The sequence below is a fragment of the Oryza sativa genome, chromosome 4 (genome assembly GCF_034140825.1).
Source record: "Oryza sativa Japonica Group chromosome 4, ASM3414082v1".
In the NCBI taxonomy this organism is placed as follows: Eukaryota; Viridiplantae; Streptophyta; class Magnoliopsida; order Poales; family Poaceae; genus Oryza; species Oryza sativa.
In genome coordinates, this window is record NC_089038.1 from 29097963 (window position 1) to 29113990 (window position 16028).

Consider the following 16028-nt stretch of genomic DNA (forward strand, 5'->3'; position numbering starts at 1 on the left):
CAACTCAGATTTCAAATATTTTATTACCTTATCAGTTCAACAACAGACCGATCAAAAACATCTTTTATGACTCCCAGCTCGGTAAAATGCTTCAGTTCGGAAGAACTGGCTGTAGGACTTCGAGAGTACAAGAGATGAATCATAAGCAGGACGCATTTCGTTTGTACCTGACAATTCAACAGGACCGATAGCCCATTTACAACAGTTTTTGTGCTGAACCAATGACCAAGGCAGGAGCATAAGCACAAACCATGCTAACACAAGCAGGAAATGTGAGGATCACTCGAAGAATTACAACTCACGGGGCAACTAAGCATGTATTCCGGACAGTAAAAGACACATTGGACAACCATGTATGTGGATATGAACAGCAGTCTTGAGTCACTTCAAGTACATATATGACGCTAATCACACATTTTGGATACAAAATTTACACTGGTCAGGTCCTGTGGTTGCATTAGCAGAGACAGGTGTGAAGTTGAAATGGATCGGTGTTCTCGACCGGAGGATATTCACACAATCATACTTCTTCACTTCCACTGCTACTGCCACTTTTCCGGATATTGAACTTGCACAGGGGGCATGTTGCGTTGATATGCAGCCATTTATCAATGCAGGCACAGTGGAAATGGTGCCCACAAGGAAGTTCACGCAGCTCTGCACCATCATCATATGCCGAAAGGCAAATGCAACACTCCTGCAGTAGTCAAGTGAAGAATGAATCTAAAGTTTCATATAGCATAGAGATTCAGCATGGACATGATAATTATCCTGTGCATCCTCTGGATTTTGCATAGCTTGGCACATGGCAGTATTGGCTGGAATAAACGGTTTGGTCAAAACATGGTCAGGGTTAATTGGGTAAGAATCATTCCTATTTTAACTTGTATGTTGAATAAATGGTTCATTACGATTTTTTACAAACAAATACATTCACCAAAAGTTGAAAATATTTTATGATGTATGAGCTACGGCAAACACATAATCATTGTTTCAGTATCCCTTGCCTTCACACTATCGAATTTACTAGACAGAGTACAACAGTCATGATGAATGGGCGATACGATGTGAGTCTGTCTAAAATAAAATTGGAAAAGGTTTTGAGTTTTAGCACCTCGGGCATTGTTATGGTCAGAGATACATGTATCACAAATTTATAAAAACTTACCGCATCTTCAGGTGCGAGTACTTTCTCAATAGGTTGATTGGTGCCACACTCTGTCATTATTCCACCAAAAGGTCCTGTCTCATCAGCAGTTTGTTTTTCAGGTTCATCTGTTCTCCGAAATTTGTATCTTGGAATTTGGCGAATATCATCTTCTGACGCTCCTTCCTGATTCCAATAAGATCTTGCAAAAGGTTATCTATTGCATGAATGTCATATAAAATTATGTACATCTTCTGCATGTACATAACCAATTTATCTCTACTTGAAAAGCCATACCTGATCAGAAACCGCATAGAGAATAGCTATAATGCAAGGTAGGCAGCAACATACAGCAATACCAATGATGCAAGCCAGAGCAACACAGAATACAACAAAGAACACGTCAAATGCCAGAAAGACTATGCAAAGCCTGCAAAGTGAGTCATACAGAAACATGTTTACCGTGCCAAAAGAATATAATGAAATGACGACATTATGAAAAGCCGACTGTTAATTTAAAGATGCATACCAGTAAAGCTGAGGTGCATCACGGATAACATCCTCACCCCCAGCAGATATCCAATAAAATCCAATTATCCACCATATGAAGGAGAACATTGTATTAGCTGACTCCAGGTGCTTTGCAATACTGCCAGAGTTAACAATAAAAAAATAATAAGGCACAAGACATATAGGAGAGGTCATGTGTTCAATATCAATATTGTTAAATAAAATCACATGATACAATAGTTAATAGAGAGAATGAATTTTCCATAGCAGCACATCTAGATAGTGCGATAGCATTCAGAAACTAAATTAAAGTAGAAGACAGAAGCAAGCCGCATTATGAATATGAGGAAACAGCAAACCATGTTATGACATAACAGAGACAGACATCTGCAGTATAATTCAATATAGAGAAAACAAAAGGGAAGGAACAGACCAATGTTTTATTTGGAAGATGTTTTTATCAATTGTCTATGCAGTTGAATATTATCTAGCAGCGTAAGAAGCATGTTTCCTCAATCATCCTCATCACTAAGAAACTCATATAATAACAGTTATAAACTTATGTGTTGCCTAAAAAAATAGAACAGTCAAATAGTCAATAGAATGAGACTGCAGAAATGTGTATTAAAACATAAAAAAGAATCAGGTTTTGAGGTCACAAAAGTCTTCAGTTGACCTTTCCAATCAGATACTGGGTCTCTTCACTGAATACCAAATAGCGTATAATTTGTGTCTTAAAAAGAAACCTAAACAGGTTATGTGCCACTCATTCAAATGTCATTTTCCAGGTAACGTTGGATCCATTAGATGCCTTAGCCCATAAATTAGACCACATTTCTTTTAGCATATTGAAGCATAACACACATATACAGCTACAAAAGAACATCAATGAGGTTATTCATTTTGTCTAGTTTATGTTGAAGGAAATGATTTTGCAGGTACAATCTTATACTATCCTAATTGAATTTATAGCTTATTTAGGAGGATCCACTCTTAGCTTCTTATGGTGCGCATATACCAATTTCAAAGCACAACACTGTTGCTATGTCATGAGAACAAGCAACGCTAGATTATTTGACCTCTTAAGTAATTGAAACCCACTTAGAAGAGAATACTAGGCTAGAAATTCTGGGCATGACTGACTGGAGTGAGCTTCATGACTGTAATCAGTATCCTATGTATGACAGAGCCACTTTGTCTTACTGACATTAGCCTGATTGATATGCTCAACATAAATATTTCTAGGACATCATAGAACAGCAAACCATGCATAAAACTTGGCATGTTAAAACTGAGTATAATACTTATCTAGCCTTTTCTACTCACCCCTCTTTCTTCATACTAATAGAAGGCTCATTATACCGTGGTAAGAACTTGCGTAAGGGCAAACAGAAGAAACATTTCCCTATTACTGTATCGTAAATCTGAGCTGCTCCGCTCGTGAGTAACACGGACTAGGAAACACGCTTACTAGCCAGATCCTTCCATTTACCTGACGCAATCGGTGCAGCTACCACGGCGATCGTCCTCCGTGACATCATCATCGCTAGATGAAGACGACCCGTCACTTCCCCTTTCCTCGTCGGCGGACGCCGGGGCCCTGTCACGCTGCCCCCGGCGCATCCGGTACTCGATGGCGACGCAGACCATGTGGACGACGCACTGCAGGGCGTAGCCGGCGACCCAGGTCCGGAGCGGCATGGGCGAGTCCTCGCCACGGCTGAGCACGAGCACGACGGCGGCGACGGTGATGAAAGCGAGGTTCCAGAGCAGGTCGAGCGCCACGACGGGGCGGGAGTAGGCCCAGTCCGCCTGCCGCTCCTCGAGGTGCTCCGCGGCCGCCTCCCGCACCAGCACCGACGGCTCCCGCATCGCCCGCCGCCCCCCGCGCCGCAGCAGCCGCGCCGCGCCGCGGAGCGACGGCCGGCGGAGCGCGCCCCCTCGGCGCCGGCCGCCGCCGCCGCCGCCGCCCCCGCCGAGCAGGGGCGCCGAGTCAAGGAGCGCGTCGCCGCGGGTGCTCGGGGAGCGAGGCGTCGCCATCGAGGGGACCCCCTGCGGCAGATCGAGGAGGAGAGAGACCTTGCTGCTCCTCTGGGGAGAGAGAGGGGGAGGGGGGCAAGGAGGAATTGGGGTGGGTTGGAAGACTGGACAGAATTTCTATTTGCTCCCTCGTTTTTCCGCTATTCAGTGATGGCCGAATGGCCGTGTGGGGTTGGACCAGAAAGAAACCAGTGATGTCAAGCAGTTGGCAACTCAGCTAAACCTAATTTTCGAAAAAAAAAAACTGACGGATAACAGTCCATTGTTCGCAAACTAAAGTGTGTTTTTTTGCTCCTTACCAAAAAAATTTTCAACTTGTTTTTTCACGTTTTGATGCTCGTTATATGTGGAGTAGTTGGTAGTGGAAATTTTATCCAAGAAAACTATACCATTGATTTGAAGTAACGTGTGTCCGCTCGAAAAATTCTAATTACAATTTATCATTAATAAGAAATACTTTATCACTAGAAAAAATATTGTCCGAATGTTTCGCCCTTCGAGGGAATAACTTACACCATGGTGCATATTGTATTTTTTGATAGAATAACGTAAAACACATTACGTTATACTATATTTTCTACTAAGTGGTATAAAACGTAGGAGTATATTACAGTAATATATTGGGACACATTTTAGTCCTGTTATAGAGAGAGATTTCACTGATCGACATCCAAGTACTTTTAGAAATTGCCACAAAATTCGCAAGGATTTTAGATTTGGCCATCGGAACAATGAATTACTCCGTTCCGTACCGCATTTGTTGTTTGCCGATACATCTACCCCCACCATTGACAAGTCCATCCGCAAGGCTTGTTGTTGCGGATGTAGCTCAATGCCACAAACCACAACGTTGGTGGATGAGTAAAGAGAACCGGTATAACCCAGCACATAGGAATGACCAACCACCTTCTCACACTCGCTACTGGCACCAGCAAGGACTGCCTTTTTGTCTTCATGAGTGACCTTCTTGACTATGCACACTTTTCAGTATTGTCTCGAGATTTGCTCCGACGTCATCTACTTTGTCGCAGGACGTTGCCACGAGAAGTTGTTCCAGTATCCCTGATGCGGGACTAACCCATCATCTTACATCTTGACGACGAGGGGCGATGATCTCCATATCTTCCTTGATGGTGTTGCCCTCCTCGTCCCTGTTTCATGGCTGCTCTAGTGTGATGGGCAAGTAAAGTGCTACCGCAACGGTGAGTTTCTCCAACGGCCTGCTCCATGATAGGAGCCGTGATGATGAGCTCCTCCAACAGCCTGCTCCTCGCTAGGAGCATCTGAAGGAGGTTGTTAAGCACATGGCTTTGGTGTGGCGGTTATGATGATAGTTTGGTGGATGAATTTACTAGTGTGGGGTAGACTAATAATAGAATGATGGGAGTGATAACTAATAGAAAATCATAGTTTCTATAGTAAAATCCAAGAGCCTTACAAATTAAATGGGCATTTCTTTAAGGACTGTGAATTGGATATTTTGATAGTACTAAGTAGTGAAATTTCCGGGGTGGCCACTCCGTACGGCCGACGCCGCTCGAGTCTCGACGGCAGCCGTCCGTGCTCATCGTGGGCTTCAGGCCCAACAGATGATGCCCCTTGCTCCTCAAGGCGGCCCACGCCCGAAAAAAAAAAAAAAAACCCTCCCCTCCGCTGGCGGGGCAGCTTTCCCCTCTTTTCCCTCCACCGCGGCGCGGTTTTTTCCCCTCTCCCGCGCATCCGCCCCGCGCCATGGCCGCCTCCAGCTCCTCCGCCCCCGCCCTCGCCGACGCCTACGACATCCCGTGGGTGGAGAAGTACCGCCCCACCCGCGTCGCCGACGTCGTCGGCAACTCCGACGCCGTCGCCCGCCTCCAGGTCATCGCCCGCGACGGCAACATGCCAAACCTAATCCTCTCCGTAAGCGCCATTTCCTCGAACACCTTGCGCGCGCTCTCGCTAACACCCAAGCAGCAGTACGACGAATCGTTTCTAACCTTTTTTTTTTTTTAACTATCGTTTTCTACAGGGGCCTCCGGGCACCGGGAAGACTACGAGCATCCTGTCGCTGGCACACGAGCTGCTCGGACCTAGCTACCGCGAGGCCGTGCTCGAGCTCAATGCCTCGGACGACAGGTTGGTGCGGCCGTGGCGTGGTTTTGACTTGGCGAACTGTAGCCGTGCGGCGTGCGCCCGTGGTGTGGACTGGGTGTGTGACGGACTGACGGTTGATTCGTGCTTTTGCAGGGGCCTGGATGTGGTGCGGAACAAGATCAAGATGTTTGCGCAGAAGAAGGTCACGCTGCAGCCGGGGAGGCACAAGATCGTCATCTTGGATGAGGCTGACAGGTAATGCCACCCCCTAGTGCGGATGATGTGACACCATTGCTAGTACTGTGCCTTATTTAGTCCAGACATGCCAATTTCACCACGGATTGCTAGAGGTTAAGATGTAGTAGGATTGTAGTGATACCAACAGTGTGAAAATGGAGAAACCTAGTGGCTGCTCCATCTCTGTAAGAGCAAAGCTATATTATCTCGTAGAGATGATTTTTTTTTGTGAATACACAAGGATTGTGCATCTTTTACATTAAGACTGAGGAGTTGTATAACATTTACAAGGTGAAAACTGAAAAAAAAGGCAAAAAAAAAGGGATGCTAGGGCTGAATCTTGTGTCATGGGTGTTGCGACCTAAATGACCAAAGCCCTGCTAAGCGCCATAGTGCAGCTTCTTCCACCACCACCTGGGCAATTTCCGGCCAGGACTTCTGATGATTGTTGAAGTAGTTATGAATTAAAGACTTGTTCATTATGATTTTTAAGCATATAACTACTGATATCAAGGATATAGCTAGTTGTTTCTGAGTTTGCCTCACATGCACTTGCTACATGCAGCATGACATCGGGAGCACAGCAAGCACTGAGACGAACAATGGAGATTTATTCTAACACCACAAGGTTTGCGCTTGCATGCAACACTTCATCTAAGATCATTGAACCCATTCAAAGCCGTTGTGCTATTGTACGGTTCTCAAGGCTTTCAGATCAGGAGATTCTTGGCCGACTCATGATTGTGGTAGCAGCTGAGAAGGTAATGATTGATAGCTCTTATAAATGCGAGGACTTGACTATACATTTTATTGCCTAGTTGCTTAAGTTTTCTTAAATCGACAGATTTCTCATAGCACTGGTTATGATTCATGGTTTCTTTGAAACACTGCAATTGTTATTAACCTTTTTAGTTAAACATCATTTCTGATGGCTATGTTTACACCTACATATATATTGTTCTTCCCTGTAACCTTGAAGCTATGATTGTGCATTTACGTGTGTTTCTGCGTTTCTTGTCCTATAATTATCTGCTGTTATTATTAGGATTAATTAATTTGTCTTAACAAATATCATTAAGTCCTCACCGGTTTACTGAAAATACCCAGCTGAGTGGGCACATCTAGCTGTTAAAGTGAAGAGGTCATAAATCTTGTTAGTCATCCTCTAATGGCTCTTCAGTTCATTCTAATGTTCAGCACTAGGCATTTTCTTGCCTGCAATGTTGCAGCCAAGCAACTCCCTCTACCTTTCTTTTAAGTTCTTCCTTTTCTCTCTGTGATGTAGATACTGGATACTGGGAATGTTTGATCATCTAGTTAATTTGTTCCAAGTGCCTGGATTAATCTTTTGAACCACAACAATCGTTTATATCCTATTACCACCCTACCATTCATACAATTTGTATTTGCTCCCAATATATGGGTGCTGGTTTAATTTTATCTAATCTCTTATTTTCTTGTACAACCAAGGTTCCTTACGTGCCAGAGGGACTTGAAGCTATCATCTTTACTGCTGATGGTGACATGAGGCAAGCTTTGAACAACTTGCAAGCTACAGTTAGTGGGTTCCGTTTTGTTAATCAAGAAAATGTGTTCAAGGTTTGCAGATAGCTTCTTTTGCCCTGTATTTTGTGCGTTATTTCTTCAGCTAATAGTAATGCTGTATTGGCTCCAGGTGTGTGATCAACCACATCCGTTGCATGTCAAGAATATGGTGAAAAATGTGCTTGATGGAAAGTTTGATGAGGCTTGCTCTGCTCTGAAGCAATTATATGATTTGGGCTACTCTCCCACTGACATAATCACTACTCTCTTCCGGGTTATCAAGAACTACGACATGGCTGAATATCTGAAGCTGGAATTGTTGAAGGTAACTTTACAGCCTATCAAGGTGCAACCTATGCAAACCAATTATCGTTCTTTTCTACAGTTGAATAAAAATATCATGTTTATTTCCTTAGGAAACCGGATTTGCTCACATGAGAATCTGCGATGGTGTTGGCTCATTTCTTCAATTATCAGGCCTTCTGGCAAAGTTTGCGTTGGTGAGAGAAACAGCAAAAGCATCATGAACTTGTTGCAGATGGTAATAGCTGTACGTGCAACTGTCCTGGCACGGTAACCTAATGATCTTAGTTAACAATATTCTGGCTTGCTGAGTACAATCATGTCTCGCTTAAAGTAGAACATCTATGTTATGTGCAATGGAAGATAGCGCCTCGCTTGAGTAAAACTTCTATATATTTATGTCGAATGAATGATCCAGCATGGCCAAAGGGGGCTAAATTATGCATCCAGTTCAAGTGATGTAGCCTGTATGGCCTTGCCCGTCGCAAGTCAAATTGGCACAAACGATTTGTTGGTATGAACAGTCCAGTACATTATTTGACGTTTGTAGATGGTGACATAGAAATTTTGCCCTGAGACTAGGATATTTCTCTTCTTATCTTTACATTTTGGTAAAGAACATCTTTCCCTATGGGATGGATGAGAAATATGGTCCTTCCAGTTGTACATCTGTGCCACCACACAACTGAGCTTAGGTGGCCCCTCGACCAATGATAGGCTACGAAGCATTGCACCATCAAAGGAAGATGCGTGCAACACGATACCGGTCCGGAAAGCTTAGGTACAAAATGGAATTGTTACACGGTGACATTTTGCATCCTGAATTTTGCAAAGTGAGCCAGAACTTTGTGATTCCATTTGCACATTTCATGACTGCCGAGCTGCTCTTCGACTAGTGGGACATGTAAACAGCTTTCAGAATCAGATTGATCTAAAACATATTTTAGCATAACAAGGTTTGCATTTGCCAGGCGTTGATAGCTCGAGACTATCAAACACAGACCTATGATCAGAACCTCACATACCAGCACGACAATTCGGAGCTTCTACAAAATGTATCACATCTCCCTGTAACAAAAGCTAGAAACCAGAAACACCAACACCCTGAGCCAGCCAACAAAAAACACAGATGACTCCCTTCTCCCTAAAAAAAGAAAAAGAAAAAGAAAAAGGAAAAAGAAAGAAAGATGGCCTGCTACATGGCGTCCAAAATGCAGGTTCACTTCAACATGCACCAGTCACAGGAGAGAACGGAGGCGGGAGAGGCTGAGTCAATACCCGAACCACCACCATTGCTCTGTGCTAAGGACCTGCCCCGTCCGGTCCTTGCCACCTAGCAAAGGTCCCTTCCTATGTCGCGGTTCGTTCTTGACTCAGGCTCATCGCCACAGCCGCTCCCACTAGGCCAAAAGTCCCCCCTTGTTGGGTTCACACGTCGCAATGCAGCGCCGTCTTGATCTTCTTGATGGTGCAGGAGATAAGGTTGCTCACGGTCTCGACTGACTCCACCGTGAGCTTAGCACTGGGCTGGCTGTTGGCAAGTATCTGGAATGCAACGGTGAGCAATGAACCGCCCATCTTGTGATCTGCGCCGATGCTAGGCCCAGCAGGCAGGATGGCAAAACCTGATGGAAGAAGGGCGACGCATGACGAATCCCCACCACTCATGACAAGGTGCATTGCTGGGATGTCTACAGGAGCATACACAACCATTGAACCGGATGCGTCTGCACACGTCTCCTGTAGGATCAGCATGCTGTTCTGCTTGTCTTTGGTGGGCTGCACAGTGAAATTTTTGGTAAGGGGAACAGAAGACTACCAGAGATCAAAACAGAAAATGATTTGATAATTTCTGTCAGTGATGCTTTTCATGATCCAGAGTGACCTACACAGGCACAGTTGACTGACCGAGATTACACTGAAGCCGTTAAAGATTTTAGACCTTTGTTATGTATGAAGTTAGTTTGACTGCAAAATTTGGGCTGTGAATAGGTCAGGCACAATACCTTTTCTAGTAGTAGATATTTGTTCCTCTGTTTTGGCCCTACCAGCAACCCTTCCTCAGATACTGTGTAAAGTTAGGTTCTGCAGATTATTGACTCCCAACAATATTTGATAAGTCAAAAACTAGTTTTTCCGCCTTATACTCTTCTCTTTTTCTTAATGGAATATCTGGGCACTTACATTGATGTCATCATTTAGATTGCAGGATTGGAAATGTGTAGCATCTTTCTAACCTCCATTAATCTCTATTGACCTAGCGGAATTTCTATACATGCTTATATATTATAGTAGAGTTGTATTTGTTAGGCAATTGCCAAATGTGTGACTAAACATATAGTTTTGTATTTGTACAACTATATCATCACTGGTACAACCGTTACAGAATTAAGACTCACAAAATTCCAGTTGTGAATAGACATAGTTCTTATCCTTTCCCCACCAGCTAATGCAGTACTTCCTTGGCTTCATTTCCTTTCTTTTAGCAATATAAAATACCTAAGATGGCCAAGCAAGGGTACTCTTTTCACAAATTCTAAATTATTTCACATTAAACTGGTTTCAGACAAGCATGTGATTGTTTAGAGTGTTTAGTGATGTGGTGCCCCCAACAAATTCTAAAATGTTGTGTTTAGGTTTGCAACAATTTTGAAATGGCAGTCTCCCCCACAAGTCAGTTAATGATGCTGTTTAGTAAGTAGCAAGCTATGAACAGAACTGTGGCAGACTGTTAGCTAATACTCACACTAGCCTTCAGTAGACATACGGTATTGCCATTCTGTTGCCCCTTGGCAATGCTTGTCACCTCCTGCATAGGGCCACCATTGCTGAGGATATCCCATTCAGCACGCAGCCCCTTGTTGTGCAAGAAGTTGAAGAGCCGTTCAGGCATCACAGGCATCCACACAGATGTAGCAGCACTAAGCACCACACCTGGCGGCGTTCCAGGTTCATCCACACTCTTCCGCGCCATTACATGCACATCCTCCCCAATGTTGCCTGTCAATCCAACCAGTTTGCTCCATTCACGGGTAGATGATGTGCTCACCCCTGCACAGAAGTTGTCCGTCATCCTCCTTGCCAACTTCAACATGCTCCGTTTACCTTCAGGATGGATAGCTGTTGCAAATGTAGCACTTTATTAGAAGGGTGGATCCAATTGAAAGTTAGCAGTAGTATTGAATTTCTTTACCTGATGAGTCGTTCTCTGGCAATGCAATAGAAGACATGAGAAGGGCCAAGCATTCGCACTGCCGCTGTAATGTCGCGATCCATCGCCCTGCACCAAGGGCAAGACCAGACCGGAGAAGAGGCCGGTAGAGCGGGTGCACAGATGCCTCATCATATTCTGTATGTTCAACCCATGTGACCTACAGCGTCCATTCAAGATCTGCTGTTAGGACTTAAATGCACGCACAAAATGCAAATGTCTTGAGAGGTAATACACCAAAAGAGGCCTGAGGTGCAGTTTTCCTGGAGTACGCAACTACTACACAAGCTGAATGGTACAATTAATATTATTTTTCCATCTAAGTTTTTTTTTAATTTCTTTTTGCCCAATCAATGGAACATAAAAAGGACATCAACACAATGTTTTAAAATAGAGGCTACCTCGAAATATTAGCCCATAGTGGGGCCCCAGCATTGTAACTAGTACTTTGTAAGAGAACCATAGGCCATAGGACTAATGGATAATAGTTACACATTTGTCTATTCTGTTTTGCATAGAATAAACCATAGAAGTACCATGAAAGCAGGAGGCAGATCCAGAAACTGATCAATAGAGAGATTATAGACTTCAGAAAATACTGATATTTGAACTAAATACTGTAAAAGCACCAAAAGCACATAAATGAAATTACAGAAGAAAAGTAGAAATCTTGAGAGACGACAGTATCTCTAGTTTGATCTAGGATTAGCTGATCTGTCTGAGATTGACTTTGTTTACATTTTATAAAGCATGGTTCTGATCACAGTATCTTCATCGTTAATTATTTTGACTTATGGTATGCCCCAAGAATGGCACACCACTAGTGTTCCAAAATATTGTGTTCCTGAACCCTTAAAATAAAGAACCACTTCCTGCTTTCAACCTGTGGGTTTACATCAGATTAACTTATACAGTGTAATCTATAGTAATGAGACGTTATAACTCATCAAATCATGTTTCTACCATTGTAGACTAGATATATTTGTCCCATTCAGATGTCCAATTTAGAATTTTGAATAGAATCGTTCGTGCATGTGTGCGCCCCAGAGCAATTTGGATCAAGGCTATATAAAACTCTGGTACAAAACCCAAGGTGAAGAGGACTTTTACATTGAGACAAAACAATAGAGGAAGCAGTCAAGATTTCAACGAGGAGACGCATCGATTAAACTGCGGACAAGAAGTTACCCAAGGGGCACCATCCCAGGAGTAGAAGAAGTATCTAATCCCCTAGGAGAACTGAACTCAGGACTAAACAAAAGCAAGGGAGCGTACTTGGGGAAAAGTGTTGGATCTCAGAACCACTTAAGTATTCCTAAATCATTTATTTACTCCCCTCCCCGCTGACCAATACAATACTTTACTTCGGATTATGGACTCATAACCACAACATATCTATAGGAGACATGAGCCTACGCCATGACTTGTGAATACGAACAAAATATTGCATGGTGATCACCAGATGACACATTAAACTAACATACATTATTTGAAACATTACGAAAGAATACACGAATACTCTTTTCCATGAGTGTCATGTTAGTTGCAGAGAGCCTGAACTAATAAAGCACTCTCCATATGTATGATTATCATATGAGTAGAGCTAACAAGCTTTGCAACTAATATGGCTGGTTTTGACAGACTTCTAGTGGCAGCGTCGTGGGTACTACCGAGCTGCGACTTTGCAAGGTAGATGAGTTTCACGTCAACCGATAGCATGCTGACTAGTGTGAATTAATAGATGTAAAACCACATACTACCCTGAAGTGAACTAGTCAAGGATATCACGGTTTAAGACATTTACCTAAGAATATCTAAGGAGCAGGAGCTAACAAAGATAATCAGTCTCAGTACCTTAACAAACCCATTTGGAGTGTCCTGCAGCACACAACCAGAAGGCAGCCTTCGGCAGTTCATGTTTGCAGTCGAGGATGCAGAAGTAATGCCCTGATCCCTCATCAATTCATCAGCCGAAACGTCCACTACAGCCCATACACCATCAGCCAGCTGTTTGGAGAACCTGAGAAACTTCACCTCTCTAATAGGCACAAGAGGAGAAAGCACCTGTAGCTCTGCCTGCATCTGTTGCAATGATCGAAATTTACCATTCAGGGGTTATGCTAGTATGATTAACCACATGAAACTCATGGGATGGCCACAACAGAATGTTCATCACTCACAAGAAGCAATGCACCATTTCTACTCCCAGCAACACCAGTAGAAATCTCCTCAGTGGTTGATGCCTTGGCAATCATGCATGAGAACATATCGGACCACCGTCGCTGTCGCAAGAATTCAAACTACAGGTGAGTCCAAACAAACAAGCAACAGAAACATGAAAGGGGGTAAGGTGGCACAAGCACAACCTCATCCATGAGGGTCTCCACAAGCGCGGCGCCATCGTCAATGATGACAATGCCAGATTCTCTAGATGCCTCTGATACATACCCTTCAGGCTTCACCCCGATGCAAGGTGGGAAGGTGTTTAGGTACTCCTCGAAGTTTAGACTCTCCTTTGCCGGCGAGGAAGGTACGGAGGCACCTGGAATCCATAGCGGATCCCCCATCTGAGCCATCTTGACTAGCTCATCCATTGCACTCATTGCTAGCTCCAAGAACAAGGACTTGTCAATGCCAGCCATTGCCGATGGTTCAGCCTCAGACTTCATGGGCGTGATCACCGTGCCCATTGAACTGGACATGGCGCCAGCAAAATCAGTGATCGTCGAGATGGGCATCGTGGCTGATGGCATCGAACCGATACCCCCAACCGCAAGCTCCAGCGACGAGCCTGGCACAGGATGAGGCTGATGCATCTGCGGTGGCGCCATGACAGAGATGGACTTGCCAAGGAACTTGGCGGCGAGCGCGCACACTCGGCTGAGCTCGTCCTTGAGCCTCGCGTTCTCGACGCGAAGGTGGTGCTCCTCCAGGGACACCTCCCCGAGCATCGCCGGGCCGCCGCAGCCAACGCACACCGCGTTGCTCGTGGCCTCCCGGATTGACAGGTTCTCGGACCGCAGCTTATCGTTCTCCTGCTTCAGCAGCGAGTTCTCGTGTCGCTCCAGTTGCATCTTTGCCAATTCAATCACCACAGGGAGAGAGAGACACACACACACACAGTGTCAAGAACTGCACTGCACCATCGATCGGAGTGCAAAGATGGTTTGCTGTTCGTTTCGATCGCTTACCTTCATCTGCGTTCGCCGATTCTGGAACCAGAACTTGACCTGCCGGGGTTCGAGGCCGAGCCGCTTGCTCAGCTCGGCGCGCTGCTTCTCGTCTGGGTGGGGGCATTCCTTGAACATCCTGCACCGATGAGCCAGTATCCATGCATGAGCCAAAGCAAGCAGCCAAGCACAGGAGAATGCAACGAATCGTTGTTCGTGGGTGGGGGCGCGCTTACGCTTCCAGCTCTTGGATCTGCTGCGGCGTGTGGCGGTGGTACCGCTTCTTGCGCTTGGGCGGGTTGCCGTGCTCGGCGTCCTCGTCATCGTCGTCGTCGCCGCCGCCGCCGCCCGCGTCGCCGCAAGAGACGACGTCGAGGTGGTCGCTCCCGGACCGGCTCATCTCGTTCTCCACCTCCAACGCGTCCCTCGCCTTCGCGCGTCCTCCTCCTCCTCCTCCGCCGACGCCGCCATGGGCCGCGGTAACCATCTTCCCACCGCCGCCGCTGTTCCGGCCTGCCACCGCGTCCGCCTGCGACAAACCGAACCAACCAAAGAAAAGACGCGCCTTTCCGAATCACTCGACCGTATCACCACCAAAAAAAAAAAAGAAACAAAAACCCCCCAACACGTCAGCGAAGAAGGCGCGCGTACCAGCGCGAGGGAGAGCGCCGGCGATGACGTGAAGACGCCCGGGCCAGCGCCGGAGAACGGGAACTGCATGCCGGCGGGGACCACGCCGTCGCCGAAGTGATCTCCAACTCCAAAGCTCGTGCCCGAATTCCGCCCCTCTTCCCCCCTGGCCCGGGAGAAGATTAGGGGAAGCAAAGCGAGAGCGAGCAGCAGCAGCAGTGCGTGCGTGCGTCTCGGGTATGTCGCGCTATTAACTAGCCTGGCTCCACCTTCCTTCCTTCCTTCGCGAGCCGTCCAAAAAAAAAAAAGCAAACCTGGGTTTCCGTGTCCAACTTTAATTGTCTGTCTTATATAAAATTATTTTATAATTCGTATTTTCATTGTTGTTAGATGATAAAACATGATTAATATTTTATGCATGACTTATCTTTTTAATTTTTTTCATAATTTTTTTAAATAAGACGGATGGTCAAACATTGGACACGGAAACCAGGGTTTGTATTTTTTTACTACTGTACTGCCAGTACTATTAGGTCCCAACAAAAACAAAAAGAGCTACTCTGCCTGGATCTGCCTAGCCTTCTTTCTGCACACCCCACAAGTCACAAGCCCAACAAAAAAAAAAAAGGTGTGTTTAGTTCCACATTAAAATTGTAAGTTTGAAGGAAAAAATTGAAAGTTTATGTATATAGAAAAGTTTTGATGTGATGAAAAGGTTAGAAGTTTGAAGAAAAAGTTAGAAACTAAACCAGGCCAAAGAGGTGTTTTGGATAGGGTGGTAAAGTTTTGGCGTGTCATATCAGTTACCCCTCCATCTACTTTTGATAGTCATATTTCCAAATCTGGAAATTTTATTTTTGATAGGCATATTTCAATCCAACATCTTAATGATGTGTGACTCTTTATTCTTCCACACAAGATTGGTTACATGGGCATAGAGAAATGTAAATATTAATGGATCACTTTTTAAATGAATGATAAGTAAAATTGTTTATCCTTAATCTGTGTGTCAAAATAAAATATGGTTATCAAAAGTAAATGGAGAGAGTATTATATAAAGTGTCTTATGGGGTGTCTGGATACTAATAAAAAAACTAATTATAGAATCCGTCAGTAAATCACAAGACAAATTTATTAAGCCTAATTTATCTGTCATTAACAT

At 44.6% G+C, this 16028-nt stretch overlaps 3 protein-coding genes across 5 annotated transcripts; 1 reads left to right on the forward strand and 2 right to left on the reverse strand.

The window, feature by feature from the left end:
* Positions 1-135: 135 nt before the first annotated feature.
* LOC4336703 (E3 ubiquitin-protein ligase At1g12760-like) lies at positions 136-3750 on the reverse strand. Its single transcript, XM_066310087.1, has 5 exons — positions 3150-3750; positions 1677-1796; positions 1445-1577; positions 1169-1333; positions 136-697 (listed from the first exon to the last, which is right to left on the reverse strand). Exons 1-5 carry the CDS (start codon positions 3695-3697, stop codon positions 521-523), a joined length of 1143 nt encoding a protein of 380 aa, XP_066166184.1. The 5' UTR covers positions 3698-3750; the 3' UTR covers positions 136-520.
* A 1616-nt stretch (positions 3751-5366) lies between these two features.
* On the forward strand, positions 5367-8356 carry LOC4336704 (replication factor C subunit 4-like). The gene is given in 7 exon segments (NM_001419808.1): positions 5367-5596; positions 5706-5812; positions 5924-6025; positions 6573-6768; positions 7478-7606; positions 7683-7877; positions 7969-8356. Coding segments are annotated over 7 exon segments (1008 nt in total). The 5' UTR covers positions 5367-5428; the 3' UTR covers positions 8080-8356.
* Positions 8357-8751: 395 nt separating this feature from the next.
* LOC4336705 (homeobox-leucine zipper protein ROC4-like) lies at positions 8752-15092 on the reverse strand. 3 transcript variants are annotated; one of them, XR_010740496.1, is made up of 9 exons: positions 14888-15090; positions 14473-14765; positions 14258-14375; positions 13433-14140; positions 13247-13348; positions 12921-13148; positions 11049-11226; positions 9862-10975; positions 8752-9634 (listed from the first exon to the last, which is right to left on the reverse strand). XR_010740496.1 is itself a non-coding variant. In NM_001419807.1 (9 exons), the coding sequence occupies exons 1-9, from the start codon at positions 14954-14956 to the stop codon at positions 9284-9286; spliced, it is 2421 nt and encodes an 806-aa protein (NP_001406736.1). In that variant the 5' UTR covers positions 14957-15092; the 3' UTR covers positions 8752-9283. The 3 variants fall into 3 exon arrangements, 2 of the variants coding, with proteins under 2 accessions (NP_001406736.1, NP_001389339.1); NM_001419807.1 differs by having other exon boundaries at positions 10602-10975; positions 14888-15092; NM_001402410.1 differs by having other exon boundaries at positions 8753-9634; positions 10602-10975; positions 13226-13348.
* Between the last annotated feature and the right edge of the window lie 936 nt (positions 15093-16028).

Coding starts and splice junctions, on each gene's coding strand:
- LOC4336703 (XM_066310087.1), bottom strand. CDS start 3,697: ATGGCGACGCCTCGCTCCCCGAGCACCCGCGGCGACGCGCTCCTTGAC. Junction 1,797..3,149: donor AGCTGCACCGATTGCGTCAG/GTAAATGGAAGG, acceptor TAACTCTGGCAG/TATTGCAAAGCACCTGGAGT. Junction 1,334..1,444: donor TCTATGCGGTTTCTGATCAG/GTATGGCTTTTC, acceptor TATTGGAATCAG/GAAGGAGCGTCAGAAGATGA.
- LOC4336705 (NM_001402410.1), bottom strand. CDS start 14,956: ATGCAGTTCCCGTTCTCCGGCGCTGGCCCGGGCGTCTTCACGTCATCG. Junction 11,227..12,920: donor CTCCAAATGGGTTTGTTAAG/GTACTGAGACTG, acceptor TGGACGCTGTAG/GTCACATGGGTTGAACATAC. Junction 9,635..10,601: donor TATGTCTACTGAAGGCTAGT/GTGAGTATTAGC, acceptor TTCACTGTGCAG/CCCACCAAAGACAAGCAGAA.